The sequence below is a fragment of the Brachyhypopomus gauderio genome, chromosome 9 (assembly GCF_052324685.1).
Source record: "Brachyhypopomus gauderio isolate BG-103 chromosome 9, BGAUD_0.2, whole genome shotgun sequence".
NCBI lineage: Eukaryota > Metazoa > Chordata > Actinopteri > Gymnotiformes > Hypopomidae > Brachyhypopomus > Brachyhypopomus gauderio.
The window spans coordinates 2,296,117-2,318,079 of NC_135219.1; the positions used below are offsets into that span (position 1 = coordinate 2,296,117).

A 21,963-nucleotide genomic window follows, 5' to 3' on the forward strand; every position below is an offset into this window, starting at 1 on the left:
AATTAGAACAGAGTTAAAGTTTCTTAACTAAAAGCAGATCTAAACAGGAAGGTTTTGAGACTCTTCTTGAAGCTGTGCAGCGATGAAATACCTCTGAGCTCTTCAGGAAGAGAGTTCCAGAGCTTTGGGCCACAGTGGCTTAAAGCACCCTCGCCAATCTTTAATCGGCTTTTAGGAATCACCAGTAGATTACTGTTTGAAGACCTGAGAGACCTGACTGGAACATATCTAACCATCATTTCACTGAAGTAAAGAGGAGCAAGACCATGAAGACATTTAAAAACCATCACTAGAACCTTAAAATCTATTCTAAAACTCACAGGTAACCAGTGCAACTAATACCATACGACCATAGGGGCATTAGAGACGACCATAAGAGCAGTAGAGATGACCATAGGGGCAGTAGAGACGACCATAGGGGCAGTAGAGACGACCATAGGGGCAGTAGAGATGACCATAGGGGCAGTAGAGACGACCATAGGGGCAGTAGAGACGACCATAGGGGCAGTAGAGACAACCATAGGTGCAGTAGAGACAACCATAGGGGCAGTAGAGACGACCATAAGGGCAGTAGAGACGACCATAAGGGCAGTAGAGACGACCATATGTGCAGTAGAGACGACCATATGTGCAGTAGAGACGACCATATGTGCAGTAGAGACGACCATAGGGGCAGTAGAGACGACCATAGGGGCAGTAGAGACAACCATAGGGGCAGTAGAGACAACCAAAGGTGGGGTAGAGATGAGGTGGTTCTGTATAACTATGGGCTTTCTCTTCATTATTCTTAATTACTGAGTGGAGAGAGAAGATCCCCCAGTGCCGATCCTGCCATCCTCAGAGATCTGATCTGATTTACTGGTCAGTTCTCCTCACCCCAAACCACCAGCTTTTCAACTAACTGGGTAGGAAGTGTAGTTCACATAGAGCATGATCATGGGTCTGATTCCCAGTGGTTTCATCCCCATAGAATCAAAAAAGCATGTAAAGAAAATACTCCTATACTCCTCCTCATACACCATAAATACTAAACACTGAATGTTTGTAAATATAACTACATGAGTGGAGTTTTCTTTTTGCATGCGCTGTCAATGTGAGTGTGTAATGCAACATGTGCTGAGAGAGAATACACAGGAAGGAGGAAGTGATGACACTCTGAAGACACATTTGTGCATTACTATATATAGTTTGCATGCTCATATGTAAGAGAAAGAGAAGAGAGGTGATGGGGAAGTCCCGGTAGTTTTGTGAACAGATGTCCTATCTGCTGTGTGGACACTAGGGAGTGGACCCTTACAGTGGAGCTCCTCAAGAACAGAGTTCTGCTCAGAGAGCTTTAAACGGTTCTGGTGTTAGTGGTGGTGATTCTCACAGGCAAACTGTAATTCTGATGACAGCGCCACAGAAGTTCTGAAGCTGTGTAGTGTGTGTACGGTGATCAGAGCATTCAGGAGATTGTAGTTCTGAAGAGGAAGTGTATAAAACGCGTGCGTATCAGCAGTCCTGCAGGATGTGTGTGTGTGTAGTGTGTTGAACTCAGTAAGAATGCAGGTGTGTGTGTATCTGCTGCTTGTGCTCCATGCTGCTGATGGTGAGTGTTTCATCTCCTGTTATTGTGTGTTATATGGATAAATGAGTAAAAAATTGTACAAATCACTGATTACAAGACAAATGTATTAGCTTTAGTTGACATTAAAGCCCCGGTCTGTACATTTTCTGATTTAAATACTGTATTATAACTTGATGGCATGTCATACTGATATCTATTGGAAAATATCATACCATCATCAACTGGCTCAAGAATAATTAAATCAACCGTTGCTCAAGTAACCGTTGCTTAAGTAACCATTCTGGTAGAAGACTTTGTTCATCAGTCTGCATCATCTGAGTGAGTTAGTTAAGTGAGAAAACATTACTGTGGTTTTGGGAGATGGGGCCTTGAGCAATTATGCGTGAGATAAATAACAATAAACATTTTACATTTAAATGTGGTGAGTATTTTCAGACAGGATTTGACTAAAACAACTAAATTATTCAAAATGCACCAAAAGCGACATAAAATGTGAAATGTGCCATATTTATCAATTGTGATTTTTCACCGCAATCAAAATTTGTCCTCTGCATTTACCCATCTGTGCAGTTAACACACACACACACACACACACCAGTGATTACTAGGGGGCTGTGGTGCACACATGCCCAGAGTGGTAGGCAGCCCTAGCCCAGCTCCTTGGGAGCAGTTGGGGTTAGGTGCCTTTGCTTACGGGCACCTCAGTCATGGCCTCAGGCCTGGGAATTGAACCCAGGACCCTCCAATCACAAGACCAGTTCCCTGCCTCAGGACCATGACTGCCCCAACAGTGTCCTAATAGTTTGACAGACTAAAAATATTCAGAGACCTTCACTTTTTAGAAATAACATAAATCTAATTGCTACGCTACACATTCGGTCAGGAGTGATACACAGGAGACTCAGTACTGTTGTGCTGCTCCTGCACTACACAATACTGTGGTTATGAACTACTGTGATTAAAGGAGAACTGACTGTGTGTGTGTGTGTGTGTGTGTGAGAGAGAGATATAGTAACTGTTGGTTTGTAATGGACGAGAAATGCATTAAATTTATGTTTCTGCAGGCTGCACACTGGACAGTCAAAAGGAGATAAAATTCATCACTGCACACACAGGAGAGTCAGTACTGCTGCCCTGTTCCTGCACTGACACACACACAAGACCTGAGATATTCACCTGGAAGAAATACAACACACACAGAAACACATGGGACGTGATCTCCAGTGAGCGTGAACAGTACAGAAACAGAGTTCAGCTGGGCACTGCTCACTCTCCAGGAAATCTCTCTCTACTCATATCACCCCTGATTGAACAGGATGGAGGGCAATACAGGTGTAATATTAAATGGGGGAAATATAGAGACGTCAGTCTCACTGTTAAAGGTAAGATTTCTTATCCAAATCCATGTGTTATATTATTTTGGATATTTTTTTATATAGATATATATTTTTTTTACTGTTTTTTTCTGCACTTGTGGGTAGAAATTTGGTTTTAAAATTGAATAAGGACTAAGGTTTCCAGAGTTCTATAGTTTAATGAAACATCTAGTTAAATACAGAAGAAATAAGATGTGTCTTCAGACAGTCGGCTAAGGATAATGAAACATGTATGATGGTTGTTCTCCTTATCAGGAGAGGAGGTACAGTGGACAGTGTGACTAGGGGTGGGTATCACCACTGATTTCACATTTCAATTCGATTTCAATTCACAAGGTCCCGATTCAATTCGATTTTCGATTTGATTCGATTCAATATCGATTCTTGTAGGGACATTTCAGTTACAATAAAAAGTGTAGTTTGAATGTGAAATGTTGTAATGATACAAGGAACACTCAAACTTTATTAAAATGTATTAAGATATTAGAGTTTATACTGTGAACAACAGTTACATTCTTTTTATAATATCAATTAATGCACATTCATAGCTCCTTTACCAGAAAAGGCATTGAAAGTGGTTTTGAACAGCCTTTTAAAGTGCAAATTAAGTTTTTTTTTTTTTTTTTACATGTAACAAAAACATTTATGAACATAGTTCTGAATATTGTAAACATTAAGGTCCAAAAACTAAGATTTATTCATGACAGCTTTCTGACATCTTGGAGATTGTCAAATTTTTCTGCAAGAAATGGAGCTGATCAACATGTTGAGGAGTGAGACAGCTCCTTTTTGCAGTAACAATATTGCCAGCTGTTGAGAAAACTTCACAGCTTTAAGCCTGGTAAAAAATTTTTTAACCGTATTCACCGTACACCGTATTTCGCCACGCCCACTTTCAAGTGTGTGTTTCTTCCGCCTTTGTGTTAGAACTTCCGGTCAGCTATTTTTGCATTAGTGTACACTACTACATTTTAATGATTTTTTCATAAAATAGGCATTCTTGTCTATTTACTTCTTTACTTAATTACTTAAAATTACAAAATGAATGCAAGGAAAAGATGTGGCCACTGATAAAATAGTTACTTATCTGATAGCCTCACCACCCCAACGCGTTTGCTTCATCGGAGCTTCATAACCGAGCCATTTCTCGGGATAAGGATGATCTGGTGTTGGGTTTCCCCTCCACAAAATGATAAGAGCAGACGTATGGACGTTTGGGTGGATGTTTTAAATTTAGCGCCTTCAGCCTTAGACGCAGGTCCTCTTCTTTGGAAGGCGGTGGATATAAGTTATAAGGTGCCCCGCAACACTCAGATCTTTTCGAGCTGTGTTCGTAACACTGTTGGTCAAGCACTGCTACATCTTCGTGCTGCGCGGTTTGTTTACAAGCCCAGCGAGCCACTAATACTTTTAAAACCGGCGTAGTGGAAAACTGAAGACTAGCGGTATGAAGTATCTGTGATATTGTGATTGTGATTTGAGTCTCGTTGGTGAGACGCGGTTCTTCTGTCACACGTTTGGAATAAACCACATACGAGGTTCAGCAAAGGCACCGCACACGACTGAGGGAGGTTTAAAAACTACTGACACTGTCTGTTATTTTCTTCCTAAAAGTGAGCGCAGGTCAGTGGCGTTGTAACGAGTGTTGATAACGGAGTTTATCCACTTTTTACCTAGAAAACAACAGTTGTGTACATAACAGAGCTCGTAGTGTGCTCCAAACGTGACAAAGTCCTGAAGCATATCACGACTTATGTTTATATCGAAGTTTGTGCTTGTTTTTTTTACTTAGTACTTAATTTGTGTCCATTTTACATCCCCTCGCTAATAATTTACACTCGCCATCCCCCCTCTTGTGGCTCTTGGTCTCTGACGGGTTGGCCACCTCTGCTCTAACTGAACATATTATGCTAGCCATTTTGTGTTTTTGTCGTTTTGCTTGTAATCGGTATCAGCGTATCCGTAGCACGGGAAGTTCCAACACAAAGTCAACCAAGATGGCCCTGCCCAGCGTTGTCATGGAAAATAGCGTGAATACTTTCGCGAGCGACCGTAGCGCGCGGCTCCGCCCACCTCGCGCGAGCGTCGCTGCAGTGTTCTCCGAAACGATAGGTGGCGATAGGTGGCAGTGGAGAATAAAAAACCCCTGCAAAACCGGTGAAAGAACATTTTTACCTGACCAGAGACCGTATATATACACATCAGGCATCAAACGTAAATATGGCTTTGCAGTGTTGTCCGAAACGATATGTTAACAAATACGAGCCTCTTGTAATTCCAGGACGAAACATGAGAACGTGAAGACGTTAAGGTTGGGCGGTTTGAAAATAAACAACAATTAAATAATGTGATAAAAAGGCTAATTATTTCGATTCATTTCGAGTATATGTATAAATATTTAACTTAATTAAGTTTAACGTGCTGGGAAATATTGAAATGGACCTTGAAAGTGACGTACAAGTGCTTTAATTCCACCTTGTATAGGTGTATGAACCCGGCAAACATGACTTTGTCCATCGCGCTGAAGCGCGGTGCGCGCGCGAAGTTAAGCCTGGTTTATACTTTCGCGAGCGACCGTAGCGCGCGACTCCGCCAACCTCGCGCGACCCTGCGCGAGCGGTGTAGGCGTTTATACTTTCGCGAACGTCGCGAGCGTCGCTGCAGTGTTCTCCGAAACGATAGGTGGCGATAGGTGGCAGTGGAGAATAAAAAACCCATGCAAAACCGGCGAAAGAACATTTTTACCTGACCAGAGACCGTATATATACACATCAGGCATCAAACGTAATTATGGCTTTGCAGTGTTGTCCGAAACGATACGTTAACAAATACGAGCCTCTTGTAATTCCAGGACGAAACATGAGAGAACGTGAAGACGTTAGACGTCTGGGCGTTTTGAAAATAAACAACCATTAAATAATGTGATAAAAAAGCAAATTATGATAAAAAAGCAGTTTAACGTGCTGGGAAATATTGAAATGGACCTTTAAAATGACGTACAAGTGCTTTAATTCCACCTTGTTTAGGTGTATGAACCCTGCAAACATGACTTGTCGATCGCGCTGAAGCGCGGCGCGCGCGCGAAGTTACAAAATTCGAGAGGTGCACGACCGCGCACGGGCGGAGCCTCAGCGATTACGTCATTTTCGCCGCGCGGACCCTCGCGCCGCTCGCGGCGCGTCAAGTATAAATCAGGCTTTACAAAATTCGAGAGGTGCACGACCTCGCGCACGGGCGGAGCCACAGCGATTACGTCATTTTCGCCTCGCTGACCATCGCGCCGCTCGCGCTATATATATATATATATATATATATATATATATATATATATATATATATATATATATATATATATACCAGGCTATATACTTGACGCGTCGCGACCGCGCGCCGAAAACGACGTAATCGCGGTGGCTCCGCTCATGCACTGTCGCTTCGCGAGCTCGTGCACCTCTCGAATTTTGTAATTTAGCGCGCGCCGCGCTTCAGCGCAATGAACAAAGTCATGTTTGCAGGGGGTTCATACACCTTTAAAAGGTGGAATTCAAGCACTTCGGTTATTTTTTTGGTACGGGGAGAACTTGTAGATAGTTTAATCGCAAATGCCTTCTCTAGTGGAGTTTGTTTGGGTTCTGGCATTTTTTGAATATCAGGATGGGGTCGCGTTAAATGATTTCTCAGATTTGTGGTATTCCCACAATATTTCACCTCCATGTTGCACAGTTTACACACGGCTGTGCTTTTATCCAACTCTTCCTACCATCATGGTTTCTGAATCCAAAATGTAACCATACATCTGCAGGGTTGCCAACTTTTCAAGATCGCTTGGAGTGAGATTTGAACCTGGAGGGGGTGGCGGTGTCAAATGGACACAAATGAAGTATTATATCGCGAACGATCGCTCGCCAGTGGTTGGCGCCAGAGCGAAGTAGTAACTCATTGAATCATAGATGTGGATCAGAGGTACATTTTTTTACTCTTGCTGCAGCCATGCTTAACCCAGCCAAGTGGCGGTGCTCGAGAAAAAAAAGGATGATCTCGCGATATAAAACGCGAAACGTTAAAATGGTACGCAAATGCGGGGAAAATTAGCTAATTCTAAAGATCGATCTCAGGTTTCATAAATCGATATCAAATCATTCAAATGAAGATCGATTTGAATCGAAAGATCGATTTTTTAAACAAACCCTAAGTGTGACGGGTGAGAAAAGTACAAAAACAAAGGAAGTGTTCACGTCAGTCTCAGGGATTAATGGTATTGTAATAAATAAAAGATGCAATACAATACCATTGCATGTGTTTCATGTGTTGTGAAAAGCACTATATAAATATATTTGATTTGATTTGATTTGATTTAACAAAATCCTGTGACACTCCAAGAAAGGAAACACTAACCAGCAGCCAACTGGTATATAGATAAGACACATATAGACATACAGACATATATATTAGGGGTGGGAATCTCCAAGCACTCTATGATTCGATTCGATTACGATTCAGAGGTCTGCGATTCGATTATAAAACCATTATTGATGCATCTTGGTAGTAGCAATCCATGATGAATTAACTTCAATTTTATTTCCATTTTAAAACTCCCATTTTATTTTATATTTAATCAAACAAAAGCAATATGGCAAGTACAAGGCCACACTCCAGAGAACTGAACAAAGAAATACAAACTGAAAAAGTGCACTTGTAGCAGCATGTTTGAAGTAAATTAACAGATTTCAGCAAATGCCAACTCTTAACCAACATTATGTACAAACAACAAACAAATATGTGGTACCAAAACCACAGCTTCCACACAAGAGTAGAATTATGTGCTAGCAGCTGACTTAAAACAATGTCCTGAGTATAGAACTCCTCAGACAAAATCAGAAATTTACCAAAATCACAAACAACTTTTCATACACACATTCAGAATTCTGTGCCATCAGCTTTAATAAAAAAAAATATGATTGTACACCAGCATATTTTGAATAGCTAATAACTTAAACGCATTCCTTATATAAAAATAAAGATTCCAAGACTTCAGACTAAATATTGAAAAATAATATCTCCTAGACGGGACGCTGTATCTCGGCTCCAATGTGTGCAGCAGGGCGCAAAAGCCCTGGTTCTCAACGACTCAATACGGACGCAAATCCTTCGCTATGAAAGTTGAGATAGAGTTAAGCACAAAGCGAATTTTAATGTTGCTTTGTGTTTCAGGTTTGAAAAGTGTTGGAATTTAGGCCAAAGTACTTGAAAATGCTTGAAATTGTAACTACTTCGTTTCACAACAAATATCTGTCTAACTGAACAGTCATCTTGTATTACGTTAACAAATACGAGCCTCTTGTAATTCCAGGACGAAATATGAGAGAACGTGAAGACGTTAGGATTGGGCGTTTTGAAATTAAACAACCATTAAATAATGTGTTAAAAAGCGAATTTTTTTGAATAATTCCGAGTATATGTATAAATATTTAACTTAATTACCGTAAGTTTAACGTGCTGGGAAACATTGAAATGGACCTTGAAAGTGACGTACAAGTGCTTTAATTCCACATGGGCGGAGTCACCGCGATTACGCCATTTTCGCTGTGCGGACCCTCGCGACGCGTCAAATATAAAACCAGGCTTTAGTAAGTTAGTGTCGGTTGGATTTGCCGCTCTTCTTGTGTCTTTGTTATGTGCGCAGCTAACGTCTAGACAGTGAGGAAATTATCCAATTTTATTTTATCTACTTACAGTTTTACAATCGACATCTAAACAATTACAAAAATATAAGCAAATAAAATATTCAACGTGTCTATTCAATCTGTGTTGGAAGGTGAGGGGTTAAGTGGAAGCCTGTGAGTCTGTGTCTCCCCCTATCAGGACTGTGATGCCCGCTGTTCGTTTACAGAGGGCCTGGCAGTTATAATTCAGCGCAATACCAGTTTCAAATGACAGTAAAATTGACCAATCATATCTTCCCTCTTAGTGGGCGGGCTTAACTGTATGATAATTTCCGCCCGCTGTGGCGATGCTAGCTGTCGTTAGCCTACCGCTGCTAGTGCCCTTTGACATCCTCATTTACATATTCCGCTTGCGAGAACCACGGAGCTGTGAAACCTTATTTTGTTTGGAAACTTATTTTGCTTAACAAGTTATCTAGTACAAATGTTATTTGAACGCACTACATGCGTTTCTAAAGCTATACTGTCATCTCGGTTTTTTCTTTATTCTTTAGTGCAGTTTATTAGGAGAGGAAAAAAATTTGCGGGGGGGGGGTATCAGGCCCAGGTTTAATGATCACGGTTATATATATATATATATATATATATAATATATAGACAGACAAATGACCCTCAGGTGGCAAACTCCCTAATGGGTAACGCCCACCTGAGGTACAAACACAACAAACCAAACACAGGACAAATATAAATACAGCCAGCAGGGGGCGTGCGAACCATGAGCCCCGATGTGGGGGTTATGGAAAAGTACAAGAAAAACAGTGAAGAATGTGGAAAAGGAGTTTTAACTGAGAGGCAGACACACAGATAATAAGAATCAACAAAGTGTCAAAGTGTTCAGATTGAGCATCACAGACAGTAATTAGACAGATTATTAATGTTGTCTAATCCTCATGTGACATTGGCATGTTAGACATGGGCTGAGTTAGTACCTGAGCAAGTCAACTGCTATAAAAATTTTCACTGTAAATGTATTTAAAAGTGTGTGTCAAAAACCCTATTTCACCTGAATTATTATGTCAACTAATCAGCTCAATGATATTTGGACATGTGATGGAGTCTGACAGTGTGATGTTTCTACAGGTTGCACACTGGAACAACCCAGAGGGACAACAGACATCACTGCACACACAGGAGAGTCAGTACTACTGCCCTGCAGCTGCACAGAGATACAGGCCAAACCTGAGAGATTCACCTGGAAGAAATACAACACATACAGAAACACATGGGACGTGATCTCCAGTGAGAGTGAACAGTACAGAAACAGAGTTCAGCTGGGTACTGCTCACTCTCCAGGAAATCTCTCTCTACTTATATCACACCTGACTGAAGAGGATGAGGGACAATACAGGTGTGGTCTTAAACGTGAGGAATTTAGAAACATCATGCTCACTGTTAAAGGTAAAACACTGTTTTTGATCTAAATCTAGCTGCAGTGATGTTTGTATAACTTAATATATCTGGATAAATCCAGCTCTCTTCTTTCTGCTACTTAAGAAAACCCCTATCTGGATCTATTTAGCTGTTAGACTTTCTGTACATGTTTGGTTTTGCGCTGTGTGGATTACTAGTAAATTTTCTTTTGATGATGGTAAATAACAGATGGAGTAATGTTGGTTTTATTAAGAGACATGTGTAACAAGACAGGATGCATGTGGGAGCCTTGGTGATCACTGAAAACACAGACAATATGAATCCACACTGCAATGCTTGCAAAGGGTATAAAGAATCAACATAAGCAGCAAACCCCACAGTGGGACCATAACGTGAGGGATGAGGCAGGATGCTGAGACACAAGTTTACATTTTCAAGCTTTTATTTTCAACACAGAGTGAAACATGCAACACACTAATAATAATAATAATAATAATAATAATAATGCATTTTATTTAATGGCACCTTTCTAGCACCCAAGGACACCGTACAATAAAAGACAATCATGAAATTAGACAGAGGAAATAAACATTGAAAATAAAACTAAATTAAATAAAATATTCCAATCAAGACAGAGGAAGTTTTTATAAAGAAAATGCAATTTTAAACAGATGAGTTTTGAGTCTGGATTTAAATTGTGAGTGAGTCTGTATTCCGGAGTGCAGATGGTAGTGAGTTCCAGAGTCGGGGAGCAGAGCGGCTGAATGCTCTGCTCCCCATAGTGACAAGATGAGCAGAGGGTACAGTTAACTGTATGGAAGAAGAGGATCTGAGAGTACGGGAAGGAGTGGTGACTTGAAGTAGATTTGACAGATATGAAGGGGAAAGTTTGTGGATCACCTTAAAAGTAAGCAGAAAAATTTTGTAATCTGAGCGGAACTTGATGGGTAACCAGTGTAGCTGTTGTAAAACAGAAGTTATGTGGTGTGTGTCTGTGTGTGTGTGTGTGTGTGTGTGTGGGGGGGTGTTCTGGAGATAATTTGGGCAGCTGCATTCTGGACTAGTTGGATTTTATGGAGGGATTTGTTGTGGAGGCCGGAGAGAAGAGAGTTGCAGTAGTCCACACGGGAAGTGACTAGACTATGAATAAGAATGGCAGTAGTATGGGGGTAAGCGAGGGTCGGAGGCAGTTAATATTACGAAGGTGGAAATAAGCGGACCAGGTTATGTTATTTATTAATGTGTGATTGAAATGATACAGTGCTGTCGAGAATGACACCCAGACTCTTAACCTGAGGGGAAGGGGAAACTGAGCAGTTATCGATGATTAGGGAAAAACTGTTTACTTTGGATAGTGATGCTTTTGTACCTACGAGAAGAACCTTAGTTTTATCACTGTTTAATTATAGGAAATTTGTTGTAAACCAGGATTTTATTTTTGCTAAACAGTCTGTGAGGGTAGAAGTCTGGAGGCTGGGGGACGGTTTACTGGAGACGTAGAGCTGGGTGTCGTCCGCATAGCAATGAAAACTGATATTATATTTACGGAAGATATTGCCAAGGGGAAGGAGGTAGATAATGAAAAGAAGGGGGCCCAGGACAGAGCCCTGGGGCACACCTGACGTAACATAGGAAGGCTGGGATATGAATAATTTAACCTGGATGACCTGAGTGTGGCCCGAGAGGTAAGATTTAAACCAATTTAGTACGATATGACGTAAACCGATGGAATATAGCCTATTGAGAAGGGTGGTGTGACAAATGGTATCAAAGGCCGCACTCAGGTCGAGAAGGATGAGAATGGTAACTAGTCCAGAATCAGCTGCCATAAGGAGGTCGTTAGTAATTTTAAGAAGAGCTGTCTCTACACTATGAAGAGGGTGGAAACCAGACTGGAACTGTTCATACAAGTTATTATAAGTTAAGTGGGAGTGAAGTTGAGCAGCTACAGTTTTTTCAAGACTGGGTCAAAACAAAGACCGACAAACATGAAAAATACATAGACCTAAACACACAGCTGTAACACAACGCTAACGAGACAAGACATGTTAAATGGATATCAACACACACACACACACACACACACACACACACACCTGAGGGAGGAATCAGTGGAGGTTATCATGACAGTACCTCACACCAAAAGGTGCTACTCAGAGAATGTCGAACCAAAGTCAGTGACAGGGACAGAGACAGGGACAAAAACAAGAGAACCCCTCCACTCAGTTGAGGGTGCTGTCCCACTGGGTCTGGTGCAGACGGCATCTGCCTAGATCTTTGCCTATGTAGACACAACACCATACACCATCAGTAGACACAGAGACACAGGCTAGCTGGAAAACTGAACAAAGTTGAACACTACAAGAATTCAATAACTTCACTTGAGGTGAAGTATATGAGTTAAAGCTTATAAGTTTATAAGCTTATAGGTTTATGAGGTGAAGTTTATAAAGATTTTTAGTGAAGGTAAGTGTTATGTCAACTAATCAGCTCAATGTCATTAGGACATGTGATGGAGTCTGAAAGTGTGATGTTTCTGCAGGTTGCACACTGGAACACCCCAGACAGACAACAATCATCACTGCACACACAGGAGAGTCAGTACTACTGCCCTGCAGCTGCACAGAGATAGAGGCCAAACCTGAGAGATTCACCTGGAAGAAATACAACACAAAGAGAAACACACTGGATGTGATCTCCAGTGAGAGTGAACAGTACAGAAACAGAGTTCAGCTGGGTACTGCTCACTCTCCAGGAAATCTCTCTCTACTCATATCACACCTGACTGAAGAGGATGGAGGATTATACAGATGTGGTCTTAAAAGTGGGGGCGTTAGAGACATCACACTCACTGTTAAAGGTAAAACACTGTTTTTGATCTAAATCTAGCTGCAGTGATGTTTGTATAACTTAATATATCTGGATAAATCCAGCACTCTTCTTTCTGCTACATAAGAAAACCCCTATCTGGATCTATTTAGCTGTTAGACTTTCTGTACATGTTTGGTTTTGCGCTGTGTGGATTACTAGTAAATTTTCTTTTGATGATGGTAAATAACAGATGGAGTAATGTTGGTTTTATTAAGAGACATGTGTAACAAGACAGGATGCAGGTGGGAGCCTTGGTGATCACTGAAAACACAGACAATATGAATCCACACTGCAATGCTTGCAAAGGGTATAAAGAATCAACATAAGCAGCAAACCCCACAGTGGGACCATGACGTGAGGGATGAGGCAGAATGCTGAGACACAAGTTTACATTTTCAAGCTTTTATTTTCAACACAGAGTGAAACATGCAACACACTAGCCAGACTGGGTCAAAACAAAGACCAACAAACATGAAGAACACACACACCTAAACACAGACATTAACAACACGCAGGTGTAACACAACGCTAACGAGACAAGACATGTTAAATGGATATCAACAACACACACACACACACACACACACACACACACACACACACACACACACACACACACAAGCATGAGGGAGGAATCAGTGGAGGTTATCATGACAGTACCTCACACCAAAAGGTGCTACTCAGAGAATGTCTAGCGAAACAAAGTCAGTGACCGGGACAGAGACAGGGACAAAAACAATAGAACCCACCACTCAGTTGAGGGTGCTGTCCCACTGGGTCTTGTGCAGATGGTGTCTGCCTAGATCTTTGCCTATGTAGACACAACACCAAACACCATCACTAGATACAGAGACACAGGCTAGCTGGGAAACTGAACAATGAACACTTCAAGAATTCAAGAACTTCACTTGAGGTGAAGTTTATGAGTTGAAGCTTATAAGTTTAAAAGCTTATAGGTTTATGAGGTGAAGCTTAAAAAGATTTCTAGTCAAGGTTAGTGTTATGTCAACTAATCAGCTGAATGATATTAGGACATGTTATAGAGGCTGAAAGTGTGATGTTTCTGCAGGTTGCACACTGGAACACCCCAGACAGACAACAACCATCTCTGCACACACAGGAGACTCAGTACTACTGTCCTGCAGCTGCACAGAGATACAGGCCAAACCTGAGAGATTCACCTGGAAGAAACACAACACATACAGAAACACATGGGACGTGATCTCCAGTGAGAGCGAACAGTACAGAAACAGATTTCAGCTGGGTACTGCTCACTCTCCAGGAAATCTCTCTCTACTCATATCACACCTCACTGAAGAGGATGGGGGTGATTACGAGTGTTTTCTTAACGAGCGAGAAAACTTATACATCAGACTCACTCTTGAAGGTAAAACATTTAAGTCTGTGTTCTTAGTGCAGTTAAAATCTCACAAATTAACTGAACTTTAGCAATCTTGTGCTATAGATATGAATTACATGAGGTCCTATTTACAGAGCTTTATATACTGCTAATATACTGGTGATGGGATGAATGCAGTAGATCACTGGAGTAGAGTATTCTCAGTAATGTTGCTGTTATCTGTGTTTGTCAAAGGATAGCTGACATGAGTCCATAGAGAAGAGGGTAAATGTATAAATCATACATATTTTTGTCAGATGTTTTCTGTAAAATCTTCACTGTTGTCGTACTAACTTCAAGCTTTAACTGTCTTTAACAGGAATGAACTGGAAACAATACATATATGTAACTGACATATATGAACAAAGATGTGTGTGTGTGTGTGTTTGTATATATATATATATATATATATATTCGTTCATCATTCAAACTTAAATATTGATATGCGATTAAAATGCGATTAATTTCGATTAATTAATTACAAAGCTTCTAATGAATTTTTTAATCGCGTCCCACCCCTATTATATATATATATATATATATATATATATATATATATATATATATATATATATATATATATATATATATATATATATATTAGTGGTGGTACTTTAACGCGTTAATTTCTATTAATTAATTACAGGGAAAATAACGAACTAAAAAAAATTACACATTTAACGCATGAAACACTTTCGCACTGTGGAATGTTTCTCAGTTCACGAGTTCCAGACATATAGATTATATGGATGCACAATAAGATGCTGGTAGATGGGAAATTTAAATATAAGAAACTTCCAGATGGAAGTACAAACAAAAATAGTGTTATTTGCACTTTATGTAGGAAGGAGTTCGCTTATCACAGGAGCACTTCCACCCTTCGTTACCACCTCAACGCAAAACATGTTGGGGCTAACGTGCAGGTCAGTAATGAAAACTTAGCTGCTAAATGTATTCCTAGTATGATAGGGTGACCAAACGTCCGTATTTCCTGGGACATGTCCGTATTTCACATCCTGTCCTGAGCATCCCGGGTTTTTAAAGTGAGGAAATGTCCTGGTTTTTAAATTACCTTCATTGGACCATTAAGACTGGATTAAACTTTCGCAAGTGACCGTAGCGCGCGACTCCGCACACCTCGCGCGAGCGGCGGAGGCGTTTATACTTGACGCGTCACATTATTTGCAGTGTTGTTCGCTCTCTGTGGTCGAAGATAAAGGCTTACAAGAAGCGCTGCAAATTGCGTCAACTGATGCCGTCCAGTTACAAACTGCCATCCAGAAAGACAATGTGTCAAAGAAAATCCAGCAGCTGTATGATGAGTAAAGGAAAGTAAAACAGGGTATTGTGAAGAGCGCCACAAATGTGGCTCTGACTGGGGATCACTGGACCTCTGTTAGCAACAAGAATTAGCTTGGTGTGACAGCTCATATTATAGATGATGAATGGAAGATCCAGTCATTTGCTTTGAGCATGCAGAAGACCACTTCTAGGCACTATGGAGATGCCTGTGGCAGAGGCCTGAGAAATTAATGAAAAAGTATACCATCTAAAATGGTATTAAAAAACATCTTCTTAAATTCCTTAAATTCTTCTTATCCTTTCAATATCCTGAGCAAAACTTCCAAAATTTAACAACATTTTTGGTCAGAATTTCCAGTGTTCTGAGAACTGTTTGCTCTGTTTTCTGCACTCATCTATTGGTCTGTGTAGTAGACTGGTGTAAAAATACACAAGATGTTGAAGTTTATGATTATGTTCATTGACTCATTAATCATTCAAACTTAAATTAATATTTCTCATGTTAAATACTGAAATGCGATTAAAATGCGATTAATTTCGATTAATTAATTACAAAGCTTCTAATTAATTCGATTAATTTTTTTTATCGTATCCCACCCCTAAGCTGCTTGAGCGTGTGGTTGCCACTCAATTAAAGGACTATTTATCATCTAATAATCTATTTGAGCAGTTCCAGTCTGGGTTCAGGAGTAACCACAGCACTGAAACTGCTTTAGTCTGAGTGATGAACGATCTTCTATTAGCAGCCGATTCTGGACTAGTTAACATCTTGGTTCTACTTGACCTCACCGCAGCATTCGACACAGTTTGCCACTCTACACTGTTGACCTGGCTGAAACTCTGGACTGGACTATCTGATACGGTGCTATCATGGTTTGAGTTGTACCTCTCTGACCGCCAGCAGTTTGTTTCCCTCAGCGGCTTTAGATCCACCTGCTCTGCTGTAACGTCTGGTGTACCTCAAGGCTCGGTCCTTGGCCCACTTCTTTTTATAATCTATCTCCTCCCCCTTGGTAATATCATTCGACAGCATGGCCTCCAGTTCCACTGCTATGCTGACGACACCCAAATCTATGTCTGTTCCAAGCCCTCTGATCTACAACCTCCTGGATCCTTGCTCAGCTGTCTCCATGATGTCAATTCCTGGATGGCAAAGAACTTTCACAATCTACATAATAGCAAGTCTGAGGCCATTCTCATTGCCTCCTCACCCACTATTCGGAAACTTGTTCAACCATCCATCTCTATTCCTGGATTCGTTACATCCACATCACCTACTGTCCGTAATCTGGGTGTTGTCTTGGACTCAGCTCTCCCTATGGAAGCCCATATCAATAACATTACTAAAACTGCTTTCTTCCATCTAAGAAACATCGCTAAACTCCGTCCTTCACTCACTGACTCTGCGGCTGAAACTCTTGTTCATGCTTTTGTTACGAGTCGACTGGACTACTGCAATGCTCTGCTGGCCGGACTGCCGGCCAGTAAAATCAAGAAGCTCCAGCATGTGCAGAATTCTGCTGCCAGGGTCCTGACACGGACTAAAGCATCTGAGCACATCACCCCAAAACTGATATCGCTTCACTGGCTACCTATCCAATACCGCATTCAGTATAAGACATTACTCTTGGTCTTCCGTTCACTACAGAACCTGGCCCCCCCTTACCTGTCCTCGCTAGTTTCACGCTACTGTCCTGCACGTTCTCTCCGTTCCGCTGATGCTCACCTCTTGGTTGTTCCTCCAGTCTGGCTACAAGGGTTCGGTGAACGAGCCTTCAGCGTTGTTGGCCCAAAGCTTTGGAACTCGCTCCCCATTTCCCTGCGTTCCTGCACTTCACTCAAGACTTTCAAATCTGAACTGACAACACTCCTGTTTCGGACTGTGTTTAATATTTCTTAATTGTTTTATATTATTTACTGCTGTACCTGACCTTTCTCCCATCTTATCTGTACAGTGTCCTTGGGTGTTTATGAAAGGCGCTTTAAATAAAATGTATTATTATTTATTATTTAATATATATGTATGTGTGTATGTGTTGAAGAAGATGCAGAGAGCATGCCGTAGCTTTAACAAAGCTTATTTTCATTGCCTACTACATACTACTACAGCCTACTACTACCAACTACATACTACTACAGCCTACTACATACTACTACTACCAACTAGTAGCAGGCAGTCATGGCCTGGTGGTAGTGAACTGGTCTTCATGAGGCCATGACTGAGGTGCCCTTGAGCAAGGCACCTAACCCCAACTGCTCCCCGGGCACCGGTCTAGGGCTGCCCACCGCTCTGGGTATGTGTGCACCACAGCCCCCTAGTAATCACTAGTGTGTGTGTGTGTGTTCTAACTGCACAGATGGGTAGCGGAGGACATATTTTGATTGCGGTGTAAAAAATCACAATTGACATAATATGGCACATTTACTTTTTTTTTTTTTAACTACATACTACTACATACTACAGCCTACTACATATCACTACATACTCCTACCTACTACTACAGTCTACTACATATTACTTGCAGACTGACTGGGCCCCAAATCAGTATCTAGTATGCAATATATTAATTTTTCCAGTACGCAAAAGATCCTTGGATGATGTACTACATCTGCAAAATATTCCAGCACACAAACAGATCTGTCTTTGTGGTGTACAGCAGCCTGCAATGCAGCCATGACATCCAATCTGTAAAAAAAAACATGGAGAGCGCTAATGCAGAGAGATACATACATGTATACTGTCATATTGTCATGCCTGGCCACACCCCTGCCTGTTTTGTCACGCCTACGTCTGTCTTTCCCCCATGTGTGTCATAGCCACGCCCCTAGGTGTTACCTCCCAGCTGTTCTGTTAGTTGTCTCTGTTTGGTGTGTGTGTATATAGTAGCATTCTGTGTTAACCCTCAGGGTTCATTCACCTTCTTTGCATCTGTAGTTTTGTTACGGCTTAGTTGTGTGTGGATGTTTGTGAATGTCTGTCGTTGTACCTGTCCATACTGTGATTAGCTTAGATTTGTTTCATCTATCGTCCCCTCATCTAGTGGTTTCTCTCAGTGATAAATGCCTCGTCCTTCATGTGCTGTCCGTTTGTCTTCTGTTATTCTTCTTTCGGCAATTCCCATTTAGGGGTCGCCACAGCAGATCAAACTACTCCATCTGGCTCACGTTTGTCTTCTGTTAAGTTTGGTAACAATATTGATGTTACGTGTAACTCCATATAACACTTCCTATATAGAAGGCTTGTCTCAGCAAGTGTGTCTGCCCCATGTTCGCACCACACTCCAAGCGTTACACATATAAATATACTAGAAAGCAACTGCTCATTTGTATTACTCAAAAGTTAAAATGAGAAAATCCACTATCCATAACTAGATAATAAACTGTGAACCATTATTTGGCTAGTAAAATAGTGTTTTAAAGCCTGTTAACTAAATTTCTTATCAGAAATTCTTATGGGTAGGGGTGGGCCATGTTGCAGAGGCGCGTGTAGCCTGGCGAGAGCCTCTAACGAGACTTTGTTACAGGGAGACGCAGCGCTGGACAAAAGGCATTCGAGTAAATTAACGCAAATGTTTTGCTTTAGATCCATGTTCTGAATTAGGGGTGATTCTAATACTAAACACTAGTAGAACTAAACACCATGAAGTACTTGTGGTGGAATTGATGGCACGGTAGTCAAGGTCTTATAATATATTAAGCAGTATTTATTTGATAGCAAGAGAGTTACAAAATATAAAAGTATAAAAGTATAATATGAAGCTTACGCTTCATGCATTAACTCGGAACTGTCTCTCTCAGTCCAGATTCTTATAGTCAAAGTGTGTGTGTGTGTGTGTGTGTGTGTGTGTGTGTGTGTGTGTGTGTGTGTGTGTGTGTGTGTGTGTGTGTGTGTGTGTGTGTGTGTGTGTGTGTGTGTGTGTGTAGAAAAACTAAGCATGCTGCTTCCCAGGAGCAGTTATCAATTTCCCTGGGATTCAACCTTGGGTGCATAGAAATGGATAAGCAATATTATCTCTAACTCTGCTACTGCACAGAAGACTTCAGTCTTACTGAAAAACATCTTCAATATGGTTACAGTTAATTACTAAGCAGTACTTTTCACACAGACTGTGCTATAGTGTCTGCATGGATCTAACATCATGATCACATGATTAACATGAATCACACATGAATATAATCAATATTTCCTTCACATACTAAAGCAGCAGGACTAAACACCAGTAGTAATAAATCAGCATGCCCTCATAAAATGATAAAATTGTTTCTGCCACCAGGAATCTCAACAACGAAATTCACTCCAAGGTCTGATAGCACTACAAGGTCAAAGGCTCCATCTGATCCTTCCACTACAGAATCTTCTGAGCGTGCAGGGACTCAGGCTGAGGGTAACACACATTTACTGCATGTCAACATTTCCACCAGTATCTTAAGTAGTTAAAATGCATACTGTGTAATGTTTACAAATTACACACACAATCGTGCACACACACATAACATTTATAAAATGTTCTGTTCTTTCTGTCAGATGGACTCCAAACGTCTTCTACAAAACTCTTCTATTACATTTCTGTTGCTGTTGGAGCTGTCGTCCTGCTGTTGCTGGCTGTCATGGGGGTCTTGTGCTGGAGAAACAAAGGTATGCACACACACACAAACACACACAAACACACACACACAAACACACACAGGTTGACGTCCTGCTGTTACTGGCTGTCATGGGGGTCTTATGCTGTAGAAACAAAGGTACACACACACACACTCACACAATCACACGCACACACATCAAATCAAATCAAATCAAATTTATTTGTATAGCGCTCTTCACAACACATGTTGTCACAACGCAGCTTTACAATCTTTACAAGATTTACAGATTAACAGTCTTATGGGTCCAAGTCCCTAATGAGCAAGCCAAAGGCGAGGAAAAACTCCCTATGATGGTGGGGATTAGAAAGAAACCTCGGGAGGACCAAGACTCAAAAGGGAACCCATCCTCCATTGGGCGGCCCGTTAGCACAGTCCGTGGTGCGCAGGGTAGTTTTACAGTAGTAGTCACAGTTCTTGTTCACCCGGCCAAGTAGTCACAATCCCTTCGGTGCAGATGGTGAGCCTCTGATAAGTGTTAGCATCCGCACGACCTCGTGTGGCAATGGCACATCCAAACCTGGCATCAGTATATCCACTGGCAGGTGCTTGTATCCTGATAGATGTGTGTATCCTGCAGGGACCCATCTCCTTCGGGTGGCCTGGTTAAATACACATATCACACAAAAATACAAATTAAACAAAATCAAATTATACATACGAATACACAAGTCACAAACAAATCACACAATCAGACTAAGGAAAAGGAACTAGAATGAAAATTCTGGGTGTTGATATTGTCAATGTAAATGTCTTGTGATGAACACCAGGGGCCTCATGTACGAACGGTGCGTACGCACAAAAACATTGCGTACGCTATGTTTCACGCAAACGGTCAGATGTACGAAATGTGATTTGAACGTGAGAAAGTGCGTACACCCACGACAACTTCACCTCTGGCGTACGCATGTTTCTAATGTGTTTTCGTCAATTAGCGACACTTAGAGGTGATGCATTGAAATTACAACTATTAAGATATCCTTCACGCACACATTGTAGTAAGCCCTTATTGAGTAAAATAAAGTAAATGAATGAGAAAATTAAACAGTAAATTAATCAGACAATTTCACTCCCTTACTGAAATAATCATTCAACGTGTTTCCACTTAGCCTAGATTATATAAACATGCATTAAATGTTTCGCTGGAGTTCTTGGGAGATGGCAGCGTTGGCATTACTGGAAGATATTGCTAATGGCCGAATTCGCCGAGAGCGCGTTTTCCGTGACCATTATGATTCTTTAGCCCATGATGATGACTGGCTTATAAGCCGTCCTCTTGTGTTGAGTTGGGTCCAGTATTGGAGAGAGAAACGCGAGGAGTTGCGCATTACCAGCAACAACGCTCGGCTTCCCGGCGACTGGCTCGTCGGGGATCCCAGTCATCTCTGAGCCGGGCCATGCCAGCTGTTTTGGATGGGATCATCTGAATGTCAGCTAGGTATATAAAGTTCCCATATGAAGCGGTTGACCAGGCAAACAATAAAGCGCAATTTGCAGCGATAGCCAGTTTCCGTAATGTAATCGGAGCGATCGACTGCACACACATTTCTATAAGGCACATTTCTATGACGGGTGGCTTTAAGCATTTAAATAAAAGCATTTGACATTTCCAGCTTAGAACAATTCATTTTAAACATGGGTAACTGTTAAATTACTTAGGAAACAGTAGCTACGTGCTCAAGACGTGGCTGATGACTGTAATCCACA

The 21,963-nt window shown here is 41.2% G+C and overlaps 1 protein-coding gene across 7 annotated transcripts in view; it reads left to right on the forward strand.

Annotated features, from left to right (window-relative positions):
- The first annotated feature begins 1,199 nt into the window (after positions 1-1,199).
- Positions 1,200-21,963, forward strand: part of LOC143522680 (polymeric immunoglobulin receptor-like) — a 108,165-nt gene continuing 87,401 nt past the window's right edge. For 2 of the 7 annotated variants that reach the window (XM_077016427.1, XM_077016428.1), the window contains exons 1-7: positions 1,202-1,591; positions 2,635-2,952; positions 9,750-10,067; positions 12,583-12,900; positions 13,981-14,298; positions 19,887-19,997; positions 20,138-20,248. In XM_077016427.1, the coding sequence (XP_076872542.1) occupies positions 1,546-1,591; positions 2,635-2,952; positions 9,750-10,067; positions 12,583-12,900; positions 13,981-14,298; positions 19,887-19,997; positions 20,138-20,248 (1,540 nt within the window). In that variant the 5' untranslated portion in view covers positions 1,202-1,545. Of the gene's footprint in view, positions 1,592-2,634; positions 2,953-9,749; positions 10,068-12,582; positions 12,901-13,980; positions 14,299-19,886; positions 19,998-20,137; positions 20,249-21,963 lie in introns of all 7 variants that reach the window. The other 5 variants (XM_077016432.1, XM_077016431.1, XM_077016430.1 and 2 more) reach the window with 4 other exon arrangements.